The sequence below is a fragment of the Thermomyces lanuginosus genome, assembly GCF_041956635.1.
Source record: "Thermomyces lanuginosus strain ATCC 200065 unplaced genomic scaffold VTN49scaffold_19, whole genome shotgun sequence".
Classification (NCBI taxonomy): domain Eukaryota; kingdom Fungi; phylum Ascomycota; class Eurotiomycetes; order Eurotiales; family Trichocomaceae; genus Thermomyces; species Thermomyces lanuginosus.
Genome location: NW_027192353.1, coordinates 403060 through 419697, shown reverse-complemented (window position 1 = coordinate 419697; position 16638 = coordinate 403060). Strand labels below are relative to the sequence as shown.

Genomic DNA, 16638 nt, shown 5'->3' with positions numbered 1-16638 from the left:
CCGAACGAGTCGTCCAACTGGACTTCTGCCGTGCCTTCTACATGTGCTCATAGGGAAGATATTAACAAACCAAAAAACTTAGGTTCATGAACACATTAGGCGACGTCTCAGATTATTCAAGCTTAGAACGCAAAGACCTGGTCCTCTAGCTTGCTCACAGGACGTGCCTTCTTATAGCCAAGAGACTCTGTTGCCTTCTTCATCGCACTCACCATTGGAGGAGGGCCGCAGAGGAGAATCTTGATGTCATCAGCCGGTGGGGGCATGTGTTCCTGTTGAGAGACATCAATGAGCCTGAAATCCGTACAATCAAAAGAAAAAGAAAGTAACTCACCTTGATCATATCCGCCGTCACGAATCCGACACCGCCAGTCCATTTCTCAGGAGGATTGTTGAGCACGTAGTACACGTTGAAACCATCATCCTCCTTTGCCAGCTTATCCAACTCATCCTTGAGCAGGATATCCTCGGGGTTGACGTTCGCAAAGATCAGATCCACCTTGGTCACATCGTTGCCGCCGTTTCGGGGGCGATTGCGGATGATAGCTTTGATGATTTGGAGCATTGGCGTAATACCCGTACCACCAGCAATCATACCGATGTGACGGCACATGTTGGGGGTATAGACCATGGCGCCCTTCGGACCGCGCACCTTCATCTTCTGCCCGATCTTCATCTCATCCAGATACTTGGAGATATTGCCTTGAGGATAGGTCTTGACTAGCAAATCAAAGTAACCGCGCTCATTATCCGACGAGATGGGAGTGTACGAGCGCACGACTGGGTTGGGGTTGCCGGGGAGTTGGGCAGACAGCGAAATGTGCTGGCCGATTGGAAGACCCAGAATATCAGTCGGGCGAGGCAGAGCGAAACGGTAAATGGCAACATTGTGAGAGATCTTCGTCTTCTCCTTGAGTTCAAACTCCTGGAACTCGTTCGGGTTCAAAACCTTCCGAGGGCCTACGCCGGATTAGATTGCGCTTTGACGGAACTGGAAAAATGAAGTCACGTACGGGTCGAGAAGATCTGGTAGGCAGAGAGCATGGCTGCCGCCGCAACCGCGAAGGGCAGCCATTCCTTCTTGGCCACGAATGTGCCGACTACAAGCAGCGCGGAAGGCAGAACCGCGCTGGGAACGAAGCTGGAGCTGCATCGGTCGTGGCTGGAGTCAACACAACGCACGCAGAAGCGGGAAACAACTCGTACCTCATGTTGAGTCAGATCCGTTGGAGGCAATTGAGCGTCTCCAGGAGACCAGGACAAGGATTGAAGGGGAAGAGGAAAGAATTTCGAGAGCGCAGTTGTCGCCTCGATTTTCAGCAGCGAAGATATTCTGGCGGGAAGCTAAATCCATTTTCGGCAAAGCTTTCCGAATCGGCTCCTGGGTCTTGGCGGCTCCATCTCCCCGCATCTACCCGCGATACTCCCATGATAAACATCAACTGGCATTATACAGGGTGTTTTCCATCAATTAGGTAGAGGACAAACGGCCATATATTTGCTCGGGTCATTCTGCCTCCTGACAATGGGTTCGGTCGAGCAAGCGCCCTTCAACTTAACCGAAGTAGATCGCCAAGTCTTGGCGCAAACGGACGAGGAGTTTCAATATCATGACTGGGCGGACTTGCAGGACATCGTGGGTAAGATTTGAGGTTCCGCTCTTTGACAATGGATCTCCCCTCATTCCACATTTTCTCCTCATGTAAACCTGATCGGAATGTTTGCTCATTGTCTTTACAGCACGGAATGACCTTGGAGCTCTAAGACGCAAACCCTCCGATCTCCGGCGCTACATCTCCTGGACCAACAGCATCAAGGCCGATTACGGCTCTATCACCAACTATGTGTGTCAAAGGCGTCTAGGATGGCTTGAGCCCAATCCTGCCTCTCAATCAGACAACAGCAATACCGTTCCCTTCCGCAATGAAATCCCCTTCGCCGATCCCGAGGACTACAAGATCCTCCGAAACGACTGGCCATACGGTGTGACGCCAGATATCACGCATCTCGTCGTCTGGACAAAGACGCCGATTCCCGTTAAGGCGGAAAATGGTGACTTGACGGACGAGTCACGAGCGCTGATTGATGACTTTGTGACGCGGACGTTTGTGCAGCGACTACAGAGCGACTCGCGGTTCCAAGGGAAATCGTTGGACGATCTGCGACGCCAGCATGTACTATGGTTCAAGAATTGGACCGCGCTGCAGAGCGTCCGGAGTGTGGAGCATTTTCATGTTCTTCTCAAGGATGTTCCGGATGACCTCATTGTCGAGTGGACACAGGAAAAGGACATCGTTCGGTGAACCTAACGATTACATATGATGATTCGATAGATTCAACAAGGCATTTACTAGACATGAAGAATAGGTATCATACACCAGGATGATCTCAACGTCAAGTAGCAACAATCATAGGAAAGAAATGAGAATGCCTATCATGAATACACAGTCCCTTAATGTGATCACCGAGATCGTCGCTTCGGCTATGACTTTTGCTCCTCCACAAACTTGAGCGCCTCTTCTTTGGACACCACGTCGATTGTACTGGCCTTGTTGCGGAAGCTGACTCCGTAGCACTTCTCGGCCACATGCAGCATCTCTGGACGGAATGTCGTGCAGATGAATTGGCCGTTGGTCGACTCGGCGATGGAATGCAGCATCTGTGCGACCGCAGTGCGGTATTGCGCGTCCAGGTTGGCGTCAATCTCGTCAAAGAGATAGAACGGTGCTGGATCGCAGGCCTGGATAGCAAACACGAGCGCCAGTGCACACAGACCTAAAGGATATTAGTATGATGTCCATTAACTAGTGGCGTCTAAACTCACTCTTTTGCCCACCGCTGAGCTGCTGGATACGTTGCTGCTCATCATGCTTGCTGTTGAAGCTGACGCTGATACCGACGCCAACATAGTTTTCTACACTGTCACGCCGGTCTTCGTCGTCAGACTCGATTTCGTTGTCCGGACGGACCGCGCGATCGGTTTTCCGCTGAATGATCAACCGACCCCGACCAGCAGGAACCAGCTTCTCAAAGATGTTGGCGAACTCGCGAGAGACTTGCTTGAAGGTCCGCTCAATCGCCTCGTCCTTTCGCTGATCAAGAACGGAGATCAACTCGTCGATAGACTTCTGTGACGCATCCAACTCTGCGCGTCTCGCCATAAGTTGCTCCCGCTGCTTGGTGAAATTGTTGTACTGTTCAAACGCCTTTTTGTTGACGTGCGAGTACTTTTTGAGGGTCTCATTGACCTTGTGGAGCTTCTTCACCACGGTGTTAGAATCAGTCTTAGCATATTTGGTAAACGCCTCATCTGGGAGCACTCCAAGATCGCGGATGTTTTGACTGCACTCGGCAGCCCGCTTCATGAGAGCGGCACGTTTTTGCATGCTCTTTTCCATGCGTCTCTGGTGTTTCTCGATGGACTTGGCGATTGCTTCGAGGTTTGCCCGCACCTCCGCCTTCCGACGTTCAAGTTCCTCGACCCTCTTGTAGGTTGATTCGATGGAAGAGTTTACTTGCTCGAGACGCTGACTCGCCTTGTCTAATGAGTCTCTGAGCCTCCGTATCTCCCGCTGGCTTTCTCTCAAGCTCCCAGAGAGCGATTCGTCGCCGACATCTATCTCGTGGCCGGTCAGCTGATCTAATCGAGGGCGAAGGTTTTCACGCAGCTCTGCTTCCAAGATCGACTTGCGAGCTTCAAGCTCGCTTCGCTGCCCGGACAATTCGGAATACTGTCGCCTCAAAGTTTGCGTAGTGGAACTGAGAGTTTCCAGTTGTGCTTCCTCGTCAGCGGTGAGTGCCTTTTGGAACGCCGATCCCATCTCCTCTTCCAGTGCCGAGGCCTGACTGTTGAGAGCGGAAAGGTTAGCGTCGATATTCCTAATCGCCCGCTGCTTCGCATCCAAGTTATCATTGAGGTTTTGCAACAGTTCCCGTTTGCTCCGGAGTTCCAGTCGCATTGGCCCATGGCTGCTGTGCAACTGCTGCCTGTTCTGTTCCAGCTTCTGAAGCGCTCCAACCGTCTGCGTCACTTTTTGATCGAGCCTTTCCAAGTCTGTTCGGATTTCATTGGCACGATTCCTCTTGGACTCATACTCGTCCCGCCATTTGGTGAGATTTTTCACCGCCTCCAGACGCGACAGACGCGAATCATGGAACCCTCCAGTGAGCGCGCCGCGCTTGTCCGAACGGTCTCCCTCTGGCGTGATGGCATTCACACCGTGGCTCCGAGCATACTGAGCTGCAACCTGCAGGTTCGGACAAATAATGGTCTTTCCAAACACATGCTGGAATGCTGCTTCATACTTTGGATCAAACTGTATCTTCTCGATCATCGGGATTGTATCGTTTGTTTTTGGCAAGTTGACGGCACGGGATTTCTCGCTCAGACGATTGAGCGGCATGAAGGTAACCCGGCCCGACTTCTCCTTCTGAAGTATCTCCAGGACCTTTGTCGCAGTGTCATCGGTGTCGACAACGTAGTGAAACAAGCTTTGACCAGCTGTTACTTCAACAGCGGTTCGGTACCGGTCACTGACTTCGAATAGTTCAGCCAAGGTACCATACACACCATCCAAGTCATATTGGCGCTTGATCCTCCGTACGGCAGCAATTCCGCGGCTTGTGTTATGGTCCATCATCTGTGCCAAGTTTCTTTCTGCACGTTCGACCTCGTTGGACGCATTTGCCAACACAGAGTCAAGTCTAGCTTCCTCTCTCCAGAGCTCCCTGACATCGTCAACGGAATGCTCTTCATTCAATTACCATATCAGACTTACTTCCTCTGATCCATGAGACGATCTCTCTCGTCTTTGGTGGCTTGAATTTCGCGCTCGATTGATTCCAATGCGCCCCCACGGTCCTCGATCCGCTGGCGAATGGTTTCGACTTCTGATTCAAGTTCCGAGATTGAATTTTCGAGATCTTCAATCTCCTTATTCGTTTGCATTTTGACTGCGGTCACAGATTGGATGGAATTCCGCGTCTCTTGAATTTCCTGCTGTAGCCACTTGTCTCTTTCTGCCTTATTTCGGAAGCGCGAATTTCTGTTCTGTTTCGCATACAAGCGTTGACGCACAGTTTCCGCTTGGTCCAGCTGGGCTTTGATGTTATCTTCCTTCTCCTTGGCTGCATTAAAGCGAGGAATCAGGTTCTTGAGTTCTTCTTCACGTTCACGAATAGCAGCTTGGACCGACTTAAGGTCGCGGTCATGGCGAGCCTTCGCTTCCTGGGCAGCAGATTGACCGTCTGAGAGGGCTTTCGCTTGCAGTTCTGCCTGCGCTAGAGCACGAGCAGCTTCGCGGCGTTCATCTTCCAGTTGCTTTTTGTCCGCTTTTAGGAAGTCAATTTGATGCTTGCACTCTGAGATTTCACTCTCGATCTGAGAAATCTCCTTTTCACTTTGGATGAAATTGTCGCGATTCATGTCCGTATCTTCGACACCAGTTTGTCTCTGTTCCTCTAGGTTCTCAAGTGCGTTGGCTATTTCCTGCTGCTCACGGGAGTAGATGGTATATTCGAGGCATCTACGCTCCCGGTCTTGTTCCTGGTAGGTGCGCAACTCGTCCTTCTCCTGCTCCAGCTCGGAAAGGCGCTCGTTGATGTACTCTAAGAGCTCATCAATCTTTGCCCGTTTACTGTTGGTTTCACTCATAATCTTCAATGACTCTGCCCGACGAGCTTCGTAGACTTGTGTGCCAGCGACTTCCTTCAGCAGATTCAAGCGCTCGGAGTCCTTCATATTCGTTAATGTCGTTACTCGACCCTGCGGCACAATGTAATATGGATTCGATCGCGAGAAACCGGCAGATTCAAGAAGATTCATTACGTCTGCTTTCGTGGCGTTCTTGTGATCGAGTGTATATTCATCCTTCTTGAGCCCAATTGTGCGGCGCAGAACAACTTCTGGTTTTCCGGTGGGGAAGCGGTCATCTGAGTTGTCGAAGATGATTTCGACGTACGCGGACATCACCGCTGAGCCGGAACCTTCCTACAAAATTGTTAACGGCTTTTCAACGTCAGCACGACCGTCACATACGTGAAGCAGCGCCTGGCGCTCTTCTCTGCTCATTTGTGTGTATGCATCGCTCAGGACGAAGCGAATTGCAGCGAAGAAGTTGCTCTTCCCGGAGCCATTGCGCCCAACAATGACATTGTGCTTGGGTGAGAAAGGTTCAATAACCGTCTGGTCCTTGTAGCTAGTTTGAACGCTCAGTAAGGAAATCATGGCAACAAATAGAAGAACAGCGTACCTTTTGAAGCCTTGAATAATGATTTGTTTGATGTGCATCTTGACACGACTAACGGTCGAGGGGCTGTACTACGGCTGACTCAGCATCACCTGCAGATATTGACCTCAACGATCGAAATGCCCAGATAAAGCGAAGGACCCTGCAAATATGTCTCGACTAGACGACCCTGGTGGGAGATGGTGTTCAGTCGAAGTTGAGAAATTGCGGGCTGCGACTCAGGACGCGTGAAAGCGCGACACAGCGTGAGAACTAAAGTTTCCCTAATACGGCATGAAAGTATACTATACTTAATAAGGCATATATGTTCCTTGGATAATCACCGTACCTTTCTCACTTCTCATCCGCAGTGAAGCATCATTCTCATGCACAAGATGGGATTTTTTTTTATTCTCCCATCCATGTATTCTGGTGAAGGAAAATGTCTTGCTTCCGAAGTTGAACAGCATTTTTCTTAAGCGAATGCGCATATCGCTGCAGATTGAGATAATCCTACGGAGTGCCTACTCGTAAGTTGCGCTAAGTTGGATGACTTGGCTGGCTCATCGGCCAAGAGTCAAGACAATGCTGCTAATTCGTATGAAGAGAATTGTATTTGATTCCACGAAACACACAACACGAACCAAAATGTCTGGATGAGCCCATCCTGAGAGTGTTATAGCCAAAAGAACGCTTCAAGAGGACGAAGCGTTACGCTCTGACCAGCGCGAAGACCATCACAGGAGGGAGAATAATTCGACAACACAACCCTTCCCTCCTTCAACAGGTCCGAAACGTCCTCCGGAACGGTCCACTGGACTGGCCGAGGGCTGAAGTTGCAAACGACCAATGCATTCCCATCTTCGCTTCGACGCACGTACGCGAAGACTTCCGGATGCTCAGGTGATACAAGAGCGAAGGAGCCGTATACAATAATGTCTTTGAACTTTTTCCGCAGAGACAAAACGCGGGACCAATAGTGGTAAGCACTTTCGGGGTCCTTAACTTGCATGGCAGCGTTCAAAGTATGGAAATCTTCATGGACTGGAATCCAGGGATCGGAAGTCGAGAAACCAGCATTTGGCGAAGTGTCCCATTGCATAGGCGTGCGTGCGTTATCGCGGCCCTTTAGACGGTACTCTCTGAGGCTGGCTTCGTGTAGGGAAGTCTGAGTGCCAGGAATTCTAATTCCGTCCGTCAGCATTTGTCAAGTCATCTTTTCGCGCGTGTGTGAAGACGTACTCTTTCCAATGATTGAGTGTTTCAATATCTCGATACTTCTCGATTGTCCAATCCCAAGGAACATTCGGCATTCCAAGCTCCTGACCCTGGTAAACAAAGACAGTTCCGCTTTGGAAACCCAGGAAAGTCGCCAGCATCTTTGCAGATAGAACTCGGTGCTCTGGGAGATCAGATGCAAACCGCGAAATTGATCTGGGTTGGTCGTGGTTTTCAAGATACAAAGCATTCCACCCGTCGTTCTCGTACATGAACGTCTGCCACTTGGAGACGATTCGTTTCATATCCCCGAGTTGCCAGTTGCCGGCAGTGAATTTCCCGCCGGGACCGTGGTCGATGTCGACGCTGACCCAGCTAATCAATATTCTGTGAATCGCACGATGCCTTCGCAATACTTACAGCTCGAAGTGGAAAATCATGTTGAGCTCCTCTCGATCAAAGCCCACAGCTTTTAGGATCTCGTTCGTGTCCTTCACTTCTGGCATCTCCCCAACGGAAAACGCATCATACTCTTTCAGGATCATCCCGATGTCGTGCAAATATTCATGCAATCGCGGACCGTGAGAATAGTATTCTGACGCGTTCTGCCATTTCGACGCCGCATTTTTGATTGGCGCATCGGGGAAGTCAGGGTGTTTACTGATGAAATTGATGACGTCCATACGATACCCGTCGGCTCCTCGGTCCAGCCAAAAACGAATGATCTTGTAAACTTCCTCACGGACTCTAGGGTTCTCCCAATTTAAGTCCGGCTGCTCTTTGGCAAAGAGATGAAGATAATATTCCCCGGATGGCTCGTCATATTCCCATGCGCTCCCTCCGAAATAGGAAGCCCAATTGTTCGGCGGATGTCGTTGGCCATTTTCATCATACCGTGGCTTCTTCCAGATATAAAAGTCACGGTACTCGCTGCTTGGCGACGAGCGAGCATTAACGAACCATGGATGCTTAACATTGTCAGCTATTGTTGGAGGGTACGGGACAAATATCTCACCAACCTGGTCAGAGGTATGATTAACAACTAAATCCAGGACTAGTTTCATGCCCCTGTAATGCAACCCTTGAATTAGAGCATCCACATCGTCGATGGTACCGTATGGCTCGTGAATAGAGTAGTAATCTGAGATGTCATAGCCCATATCAATCTGAGGAGATTTGAAGATTGGGTTTAGCCAGACAATGTCCACCCCGAGTTTCTGGATGTAATCCAGCTGGGACAAGATGCCTTTCAGATCGCCAATGCCATCGCCATTCGAGTCCTTGAAAGATGCTGGATAGATTTGGTAGACAGAACTCTCTTTCCACCACGCCCGCTTGCGATTGTCGATTTTGTGCGGCATTTGCATTGGTACTGTTCTTTTCTATGCTTCTTGAAATCCCACAATGATAGCTGTATGAATAAAGGGCATCGGGAATATCATACATGTCTTCTATGACTTACAAGATTTATATACAGCGTGCGCCTACTGGTACATGTATAACCAAAATGGTTCTGGTTGGCTACATTGACAGGAAAGCTGACCAAACGCCCTGTAGGATCAACTGAGCTGCGACTCGGGATTCTCTCGTGACATTAAACCCGATATTTAACCGCCGCAATGTGGATCGCATCCCACGCTGATCATTTGCATGTTTGGTCACGTTTGTGTTCACTCTCCCACTGAACTCGAATCATTGCATGAAGGATCTGCGTGAATGCCCAGCATTCCCAAAGAAAACGGATCCAGTTAAGGCATTTCCTAAATTCTTGGGTCTTCTCCTTGGATTAGACAATTCTGAGTCCACCGCTTGCGCCCGGATTACCTGCGAATCTGTTCGTGACAATCCTCGCTGAATTACTCGCTGAATTAGTATTTTCTGCTTACGTATACTCGTAAAGCAATTGAACACTCGCAATCTAAAGGTCTCTTGGGATACGGAGCACTCTATTCCGTGCCGACGGAAAAATCCGGATAGCGATCAACTTTAACCGTCTGCTACGCAGTACATGGATGAGTAGACAAGTTGCTGCTTTCCTATACCTCCCTGTGTCTATTGTGTCACGGTTATTTGGTTCGCAGCAGCTTACTCGAACACTTAGTCGCATATCTGTTTGCAAAAGTAACATCATCATCTCGTTTTGAAGCTACAATTCAGATGAAATCCCCTGGTTCCTAATGGACATGGGATCAACTTGACCTGTGTTCAAGCCTGGATGACCTGGTGCCAACTACGAGTATGTTTAGGGCATACAAGACCATGTAACATTCCAGCCTGCTTGTTCCTGGATGATATTATGAACTGTTTATGATTGCTAAGGCCAATGAGCACCGTCTAGGCCGAGGTTGATCAGTTGGTCGACTGAATGGGTTATCATGTGATTCGTATGCGCGACTGTTGTCGGCGATTTCTCTCGGACATCGCTGTTTGTCAGCAACTGAGGGCCTCTCATTTTCTGCTCAATTCTGCTTCATGACACACTCGTTGGTACTCAGGGTCTCAATCGGCACAATATCATCCTATTATTCAAGATCAGGCGCTTGATCCGACTATGTATTGCTTTTATAGTCCAAGAGTATGTAGTTTCGCTATTGAAGCATTTGGAGAATCAATGGCGTCGAGACGAGGATAGCAGTCTGTTGATGTGCGGATATTGACTCATCCAGGTAGTCTTCATGCTCAGTTCGGATCCCGAGAACCCAGTGAGATTCGCCAAAATATCGAAGTTCGAATTTTCAATGTCGTAGAGCCTTTGAAATTAGCAATTGGCCAGTTGAAGGTGAGAGTTCTGGCGATTTGCCAAAGTCGCTGCCGATAGTGCTGATGAACAAGAAATCGCCGCGTCCTGAAAGAGAATAATGACGCGCTAGAAGTGTGAAAGCCGTCGAACGGATCATTCTGGCAAGTTACGGGAGCTTTAGGCAACGAACAGAGGCAGTGAGAATGCTAGATTTGAAGAAAAGTCAATTCATGGGTGACTGAAGAGTTGAGAAACTCATCCTATGGGCCCCAATAAAGCGAGATCGATGGAGGTGTCGCAGCCAGATTCCCGAGGCTGGAAATGCCGTCGTGGAATCTGCAAGTGTAGTAGTTCGGTCGCATCATTGCAGTCGCTCGGCGGACGGGTTCTCATAGCGATCCCCTCGTCCTCGCGACTGTGGAGAACCGGATGCGCATGCTTGACATGCTTATGGAATCTTCGCATCGGAGGAAAAGCATATCTGTGACTGTGATGGCCACTAGTTGGTCGAAGTCGCCTAAGAACGAAAGAGTGAGACGAATTGGACGTAGTTCGAGCGAACCAGGACAGCAGCATTATGAGACAGGTTTAGCAGTGAGGGAGAAATTGAGCAATACGGTGCTCAAACACAATGTCACGTGAGATCACTAGGAGACAGAACTGCCAGCCTAGCCAAGGATGTACAAAGATGTACTAAAAGAGATGTACACAATAGGAACTCGCAAGTTCCTCTGTCGGAAAAACTGGGATTTATTCCGGTTGGAGCGGTCCGTGTCAAGAAACTGCAAAATGAGGAATGTATTGATTGTAGTTTTATCTTGCTCTAATTCTCTGATATCTCTCTTGTCTACCAGATGTCCTGAAATCTGAGCTCCTATATACATGAGACTGGGTCCAACAACTAAGACAACATGTAGCAAAAATAGAAGGCAGGCTGGAGAGCGCTGCCAAAAATTCTATGAAGTAGACTCCCGAGGCGCTCGCCTTCTTCATCAGACGGTTCTTCAATGGACAGTTCCTGAGGCGCTTCCCTCCCGAAATAGTCGTTATCGACTTTAGGCATAAGGATTAGTGTGATTTTCGGAGGTACCTAGAGATTGGCTGGAAGAATCGCCGAGGGCACGGTAGACGTCGGAGTAAACTGTTTCTGTTCGGCGGTAGGGAAATCAATATAGTTCCGCGGTAGTCAACTTGATGGTATCTTGATTTGACTACTCCAAATTGAAGCTTACGTGACTTATAAAGGTTCGAGTACGGAGTAAATCTCTCGAAGCAATCAGCGGGAATCATAAGAAGTGATTCGAGATTAGTGTAATACACGGCACAACTTTCTGTTTTGTCACCATGCGGGCAATTCTGTCGTTCACCCTCAGTTGCAAGAATGACGATGGAGTACCTAGAGTTCATCTGTCTGTGGTTAGTGTTACTCTGTCCTTATAACTGTTTTTGGCTAACTATCGTCATCTCCTCGAGATCTCCAGCATTTCTTGGCGGAGTTCGCGTCTCCACTGGCCAGCTTCCCGGTTCTTAGTCATTCTGCCCCTTCCTGGTTAACTGTATAAGCTATCAATCACAACCCGCATGGGCTAGATCCTTTGGGGCTGAGAACGTCAACAGCCTTGAGTAGCAGTTGGAGTGATTCATTCTTGTGCCAAGTTAACTTCCTAGTATTTAGTTGTAAAGTATCGATGATTCTCAAGCTTGCGTATCGAAGCCCGCTGATTCGGAGCCATATCCCGACTGATAGTGCTGATGGATTTCTCCGTGTTCGATACGATTGAGCCATACTGAGCTGATTCGAGAGCAGGGGAACTGCGATGGGAACTGGGACTGTACGGGATTTAGGATGGTGAAGAATTGCTACGAGTTTGCTTGGCCGGCGTGAAGACTACTTATGCCTTGTTGGCTGCTGAGATGCGAGTATGATCGAAATGTGCATATGACGATTCTGCAGGGAGGGTACGGAATAATACTGCAAGAAGTTATTGCTCGGAGTTACTCCGCTGTGGGTTCAAGGTATGATTATTCAGTCGTTTGTGTTAGAGCCCGCTGCCTCAGGCGCCCGTATCTTGACAGGGCTAGGGCCTATACTTCACGTGACCCACCTTCGGTACTTAGTCCAAGTTCTCCCTGTAACCCATTTTCTCCTTCATCCTTGGTATTCTGTATATAGCCTGCTCTAGATAGACGGTCTATAGACGGTTACCGTGCCTAGATTTGAGGTTCCTAACACCTGGCGACATCTCGAACCACGAGGGACACGTGAATGAACTTTGGAATGAACAATGGCCTTTTCACCAGTCTGCCGCTCATCGGCAGCGGGAACAACCCGGAAAGTTGTAGCGATCAGCCTGAGGTTGGGAAGCACGTCGCGGCGGCATCGTGATATGGTGACGGAGTGGCAAACAAACGTTCGAATTAAATTCAACTACAATTGAAATAGATAAACAAGACTGTAGAGTGCGTTTTTGAAAAATGGCAGCATTCGACTGGGAAATGGAAGCAGTTAGATGGGCGTTCATGCACAAACGCGTCGCGACCAAAGTTGTGTGTGTGGGCGCTGAAACGCGCGCCAAGAGTGACTACATTTTTGCAACCGACGGATCCGTAAAATTACAAACTCCATTACCACAAAAACAATTTTGGCGGCTTGGCCGCTATGGCTTGCCGTACAATCCATTGTTTTCAATATTGACAACAAATGGATTGTAGTGGTCACATAAATATTGTAGTAGCGAAACAGCACACTATCCCATCATCATATGCTCGTAAGATTGGCATAATCCATGAACGGTACTTGCTGCACAATTCATTCCTTCGAAGCTAACTAACCGAATAAGCCATCTTTAGATCTTCAACTGCTAATCAATTTTCACGGGCTGAGTTTCCTTATATTTATCGAATTTTCCTCCAAATGGAAGAATTTGCACGATAAGCCGTTTAAGAGTCCACGGACTAGCGGCACTCAGGATAAAATCATCCTTCGTTGTGAAATTAGTTTGTCTTCGGATTGCGTAGTTTCGGTTGGTATGTACCTTTAACAGGCCACTCACTGTGGCGGTGCTTGTAGTAGTTTTATTGATAAACTTGACCACAAGTGATTCATCTCCTCGGAATCTCGGTGCCGGACCACGAAGTTCTTTCACAATATTTCCCACTTCCTCTATGTCGGTCTGATATTTTTTCGCGGATTCTCCTTCTAATATAGCTTTTCCAATGTTTGCTGATTGGTCCTGTCAGATGACTGTAATGATTCTCATCAATAATCTCAGCACTCTTACCAATTTTAACCTGTCCCGTCATTGTAAGGAGAACATTTTCGCACTTCAAGGATCCATGAATTATTCCCAGCACGGAGTGAATGTACAGTAGACCTTCGAGAACACCATGACATATTGTGGCAATGTCCACTTCACTGAATCTCACACCTGCATTGAGAAGCCTCGCCAAGGAGGCAGCTGAATGTTCGTACTCATAGACTAGGGTAACATTATCCCAGTCCCAGAAGAAGTCCAACAATTGGAGAATGTGCGGGTCTGAGGCTTTCCTCAAATTTGTAAGATTGAGATTAGCAGTTCTTTTTTCGGTCTTCATCAAGACTATAGGTAATGGCTCAACATCTTTGACAGCAACAATTGCCGGCCCAGCCTGCGTGGTCCTCCAAATCTTCTGATAAGGTACTCTTTGTGGCCGAAGTGTCGCGTATCCGAACGCCTTGTTATCGAGTCCAGCAGGCTGCAGCTCACGAGCGCTATCTTCAATCGTCGCTGCAGGTTGTATGGGCACTTTACGCGAGCTGGGTGAGTCAAAATGTCCCAAATCTGGAGGAAGGTATGTCTTTCGATGTTCGTACAGTTCACCCATAGTTTCAGTTGTGAGTATCAGAATGAGATAAGAAGGTACTATGCTGTGATGATCATATGGTGTGAAATCCCTTTGCTTATATAGAGATGAAACCCTGGCTCGCAAACAACAGAGGAAGCGGCTCAGGAGCGTTTGGGTCCGATGAGTGCTCATGCAGCTTGAGACACCTAGTAATCCAACCTCTCGGGCTACCTTGGTTCCCTGCCAACCAGCTGTCCTGCTGACCTGCTCTTGCCACATATGTTAATGCTTCCGGTAATGCATGAACGTTTAGAAGCAACAATGCTTATGCACACCATACTCCAAATCAAAACGCAAACATCCTATTGATCGGAGCGACTTCACTCCGTAATTTGGTATTCTCTTTTGATGGCTGGCACGACTTGAGACATGCGCACGCTAGTTGCAGCAACCCAGGGCTAGGAAAGCGAACAAATCTTGGCCAGAACCCGGGTTCTCGCAAGTTCAAGCCTCGCAATATCTCAGGGCCTGATAAAGACGCACGAAAATGGGCTAACATTCTATATGTTCACGCAACAGAAATGTAAGCTTCCGGCGAGTTTCAGTGGCCATTCCATTCGACCTGTGATACAACCCTTGATTATTCATTGCCAAAACACGAACATCTCCCACTGGGAGGTGCGGGGTAGGCGGCGGAGAAGCGAGTTATAGTCTCATGTTTCGAATTCAATGATCAATCGAAAGAGTGGGCCCCACAGGGAGCCCGATTTCGACCCTGGCGCGCAACAAACCCTGCTTCTCGAGAATCTCCAGACCAAATCCTAATCGCGTTTTGGAGCACACGGAAAAATTCAAAGGTTCGGAGCAACCAGGTACACTGTCATTGACCCTGTAGCTTTTTTGGAAGTGCGACGAATTCATAGATTGTTATGCTAGATGAATGATCATTTCTAGGGTTACTCTCTCACCCTCAAGCTGAGGCAGGTTGAGTAGTAGACGCAAAAGGATTAGCAGCGTATCTGTTCTCGAATGCTGTAACGTGATGGCAGTTAACCGGACATTTCCGTTCGTTTCCAATGTCCAGTTCAATTCTGTATCCAGCCGGTAACGATCTTGCTCACAGAACGTAACAGATTACATGCGAAAGTACAGATGGCCCCTGTTCAAACTCCAAAATATGTTTCCCTTCCATGCATGATGCCACTCTCATCGGGAACAGCCGAACTGATGAGTCACGCTCACCTGCAACGGGCCGTCGCAGGCTCTATTTGGTTCTAGATGATTTCGAATGCGTCCGATGAGCGCTGTTTGTTACGGTGAGTCATTGAATTGTCTCAATAATCAGTTTGCACATCCACCGTTTTCCACTTGCACCTATAAATGACTTGATAATCGTCAATACCGATACTCTACATGCTCTAAATAGCGGGACTGCGATACGCAGAGGTCTCCTGGCAGGCTAAGCTGGCAGATAGTGAAACTTTGCAGCACACCTCGAACGATCATCATGCCTGGCTACGCAGCGGGATCCCAATATGGTCTACAGCAACCTCTTCCTGAGGTCTGGGGTCAACAGGACGAGTTCAGGGCGACGCCACCTCCACCGTATACGGAGCGATCCGGTCATTCAACGATGGTAGAATCTTCCTCGCTTGCACAAGAGCAGTCATCCCGATCAAGGTGGCCAAGAATCCTACTCAAATTGCGGATGGTGTCACTGTTTCATATCACTGTCTCGTGGAAGCCCTGAATATCAGAAACAACATGACATCACTAACCCATGTAACTGTATGACAGCTGCCTCTGAATCTATATGGCACCGCTGACATGGGAATTTGTACCAAGAAAATCAAGCTTGCCATATCTGGCCGCCGCTCAGCCCGTATCATGATGACCATTCTATTATCCTATGTTTCTGGGTTCGTGAACTTGATGGATCATACTCGCTGCGCACGCCCAATGATATCGTCAGGTTTTGTCAGCCAGGGAAGCGGGAAAGGGGAAGAGACGGGTATCCATATTTCGTCAGACTACCCACTGGGCCCTGATCCCTTTTTCACTTTGCTTCCCAACCCCTGGCCACCCTAGGATCCTCTATTGTTGATGTTGCTGATTCTGTTTCTGCTCTCCGAATCGGCTTTGTGGCAGAAAAGACGTTCCGCGGTATCGATGAAGGAAGGGTTTTCGTCGGTTCCGTACCCATCGATCTCCATTGTTGAACAGATTGGTAGATAGGATGATTAGTGGCTCGCTAAACACTCGAAAGAGAGGCTCTTTGGATCGAACGTGCTGCCTTTGCTCTTTGTTCTTAAACGTACTTCGCTGGGCCATTTAGCAGCCTTCTCGCGACTCGCTTTCATTTTTTTTTTTTTTTGGTCCATCAGGAGGCGAACGTTATCGCGGGCGGAAAAGGACAAGTCGGCTTATCCAGACCCTCGCAAAAATCCGGAGCCAGTCAGCTCGATGATCATATACACAACACGCCTACAGCCTCGTCCAACCTCGAACATCTGGACGTTGGCGCATTTGGCCAGGTCTACAGAGTCGACGAGCATGTCGTTCTCAAAGCAAGCCGGAGCTTCGAGCCGCCGCCGAACGACGCGCTGCCTCAAGATCGATGCTTATACG

General features: G+C 48.7%; 6 protein-coding genes across 6 annotated transcripts; 2 read left to right on the top strand and 4 right to left on the bottom strand.

The window, feature by feature from the left end:
• Positions 1-122: 122 nt before the first annotated feature.
• Positions 123-1211, bottom strand: VTN49DRAFT_754 (uncharacterized protein; the record flags this gene model as incomplete). The annotated part of the gene is made up of 4 exons (XM_069415820.1): positions 123-272; positions 335-960; positions 1014-1147; positions 1207-1211. The coding sequence occupies 4 exons, from the start codon at positions 1209-1211 to the stop codon at positions 123-125; spliced, it is 915 nt and encodes a 304-aa protein (XP_069271114.1).
• Positions 1212-1525: 314 nt separating this feature from the next.
• VTN49DRAFT_753 (uncharacterized protein) lies at positions 1526-2303 on the top strand (the record flags this gene model as incomplete). Its single annotated transcript, XM_069415809.1, has 2 exons — positions 1526-1640; positions 1741-2303. 2 exons carry the CDS (start codon positions 1526-1528, stop codon positions 2301-2303), a joined length of 678 nt encoding a protein of 225 aa, XP_069271113.1.
• A 179-nt stretch (positions 2304-2482) lies between these two features.
• On the bottom strand, positions 2483-6289 carry VTN49DRAFT_752 (uncharacterized protein; the record flags this gene model as incomplete). Its single annotated transcript, XM_069415798.1, has 5 exons — positions 2483-2775; positions 2825-4728; positions 4779-5989; positions 6038-6197; positions 6252-6289. The coding sequence occupies 5 exons, from the start codon at positions 6287-6289 to the stop codon at positions 2483-2485; spliced, it is 3606 nt and encodes a 1201-aa protein (XP_069271112.1).
• Positions 6290-6903: 614 nt separating this feature from the next.
• VTN49DRAFT_751 (uncharacterized protein) lies at positions 6904-8812 on the bottom strand (the record flags this gene model as incomplete). Its single annotated transcript, XM_069415787.1, has 4 exons — positions 6904-7411; positions 7470-7811; positions 7866-8413; positions 8465-8812. The coding sequence occupies 4 exons, from the start codon at positions 8810-8812 to the stop codon at positions 6904-6906; spliced, it is 1746 nt and encodes a 581-aa protein (XP_069271111.1).
• A 4234-nt stretch (positions 8813-13046) lies between these two features.
• VTN49DRAFT_750 (uncharacterized protein) lies at positions 13047-14049 on the bottom strand (the record flags this gene model as incomplete). Its single annotated transcript, XM_069415776.1, has 3 exons — positions 13047-13166; positions 13221-13408; positions 13467-14049. 3 exons carry the CDS (start codon positions 14047-14049, stop codon positions 13047-13049), a joined length of 891 nt encoding a protein of 296 aa, XP_069271110.1.
• A 1725-nt stretch (positions 14050-15774) lies between these two features.
• Positions 15775-16098, top strand: VTN49DRAFT_749 (uncharacterized protein; the record flags this gene model as incomplete). The annotated part of the gene is made up of 2 exons (XM_069415764.1): positions 15775-15798; positions 15856-16098. 2 exons carry the CDS (start codon positions 15775-15777, stop codon positions 16096-16098), a joined length of 267 nt encoding a protein of 88 aa, XP_069271109.1.
• Between the last annotated feature and the right edge of the window lie 540 nt (positions 16099-16638).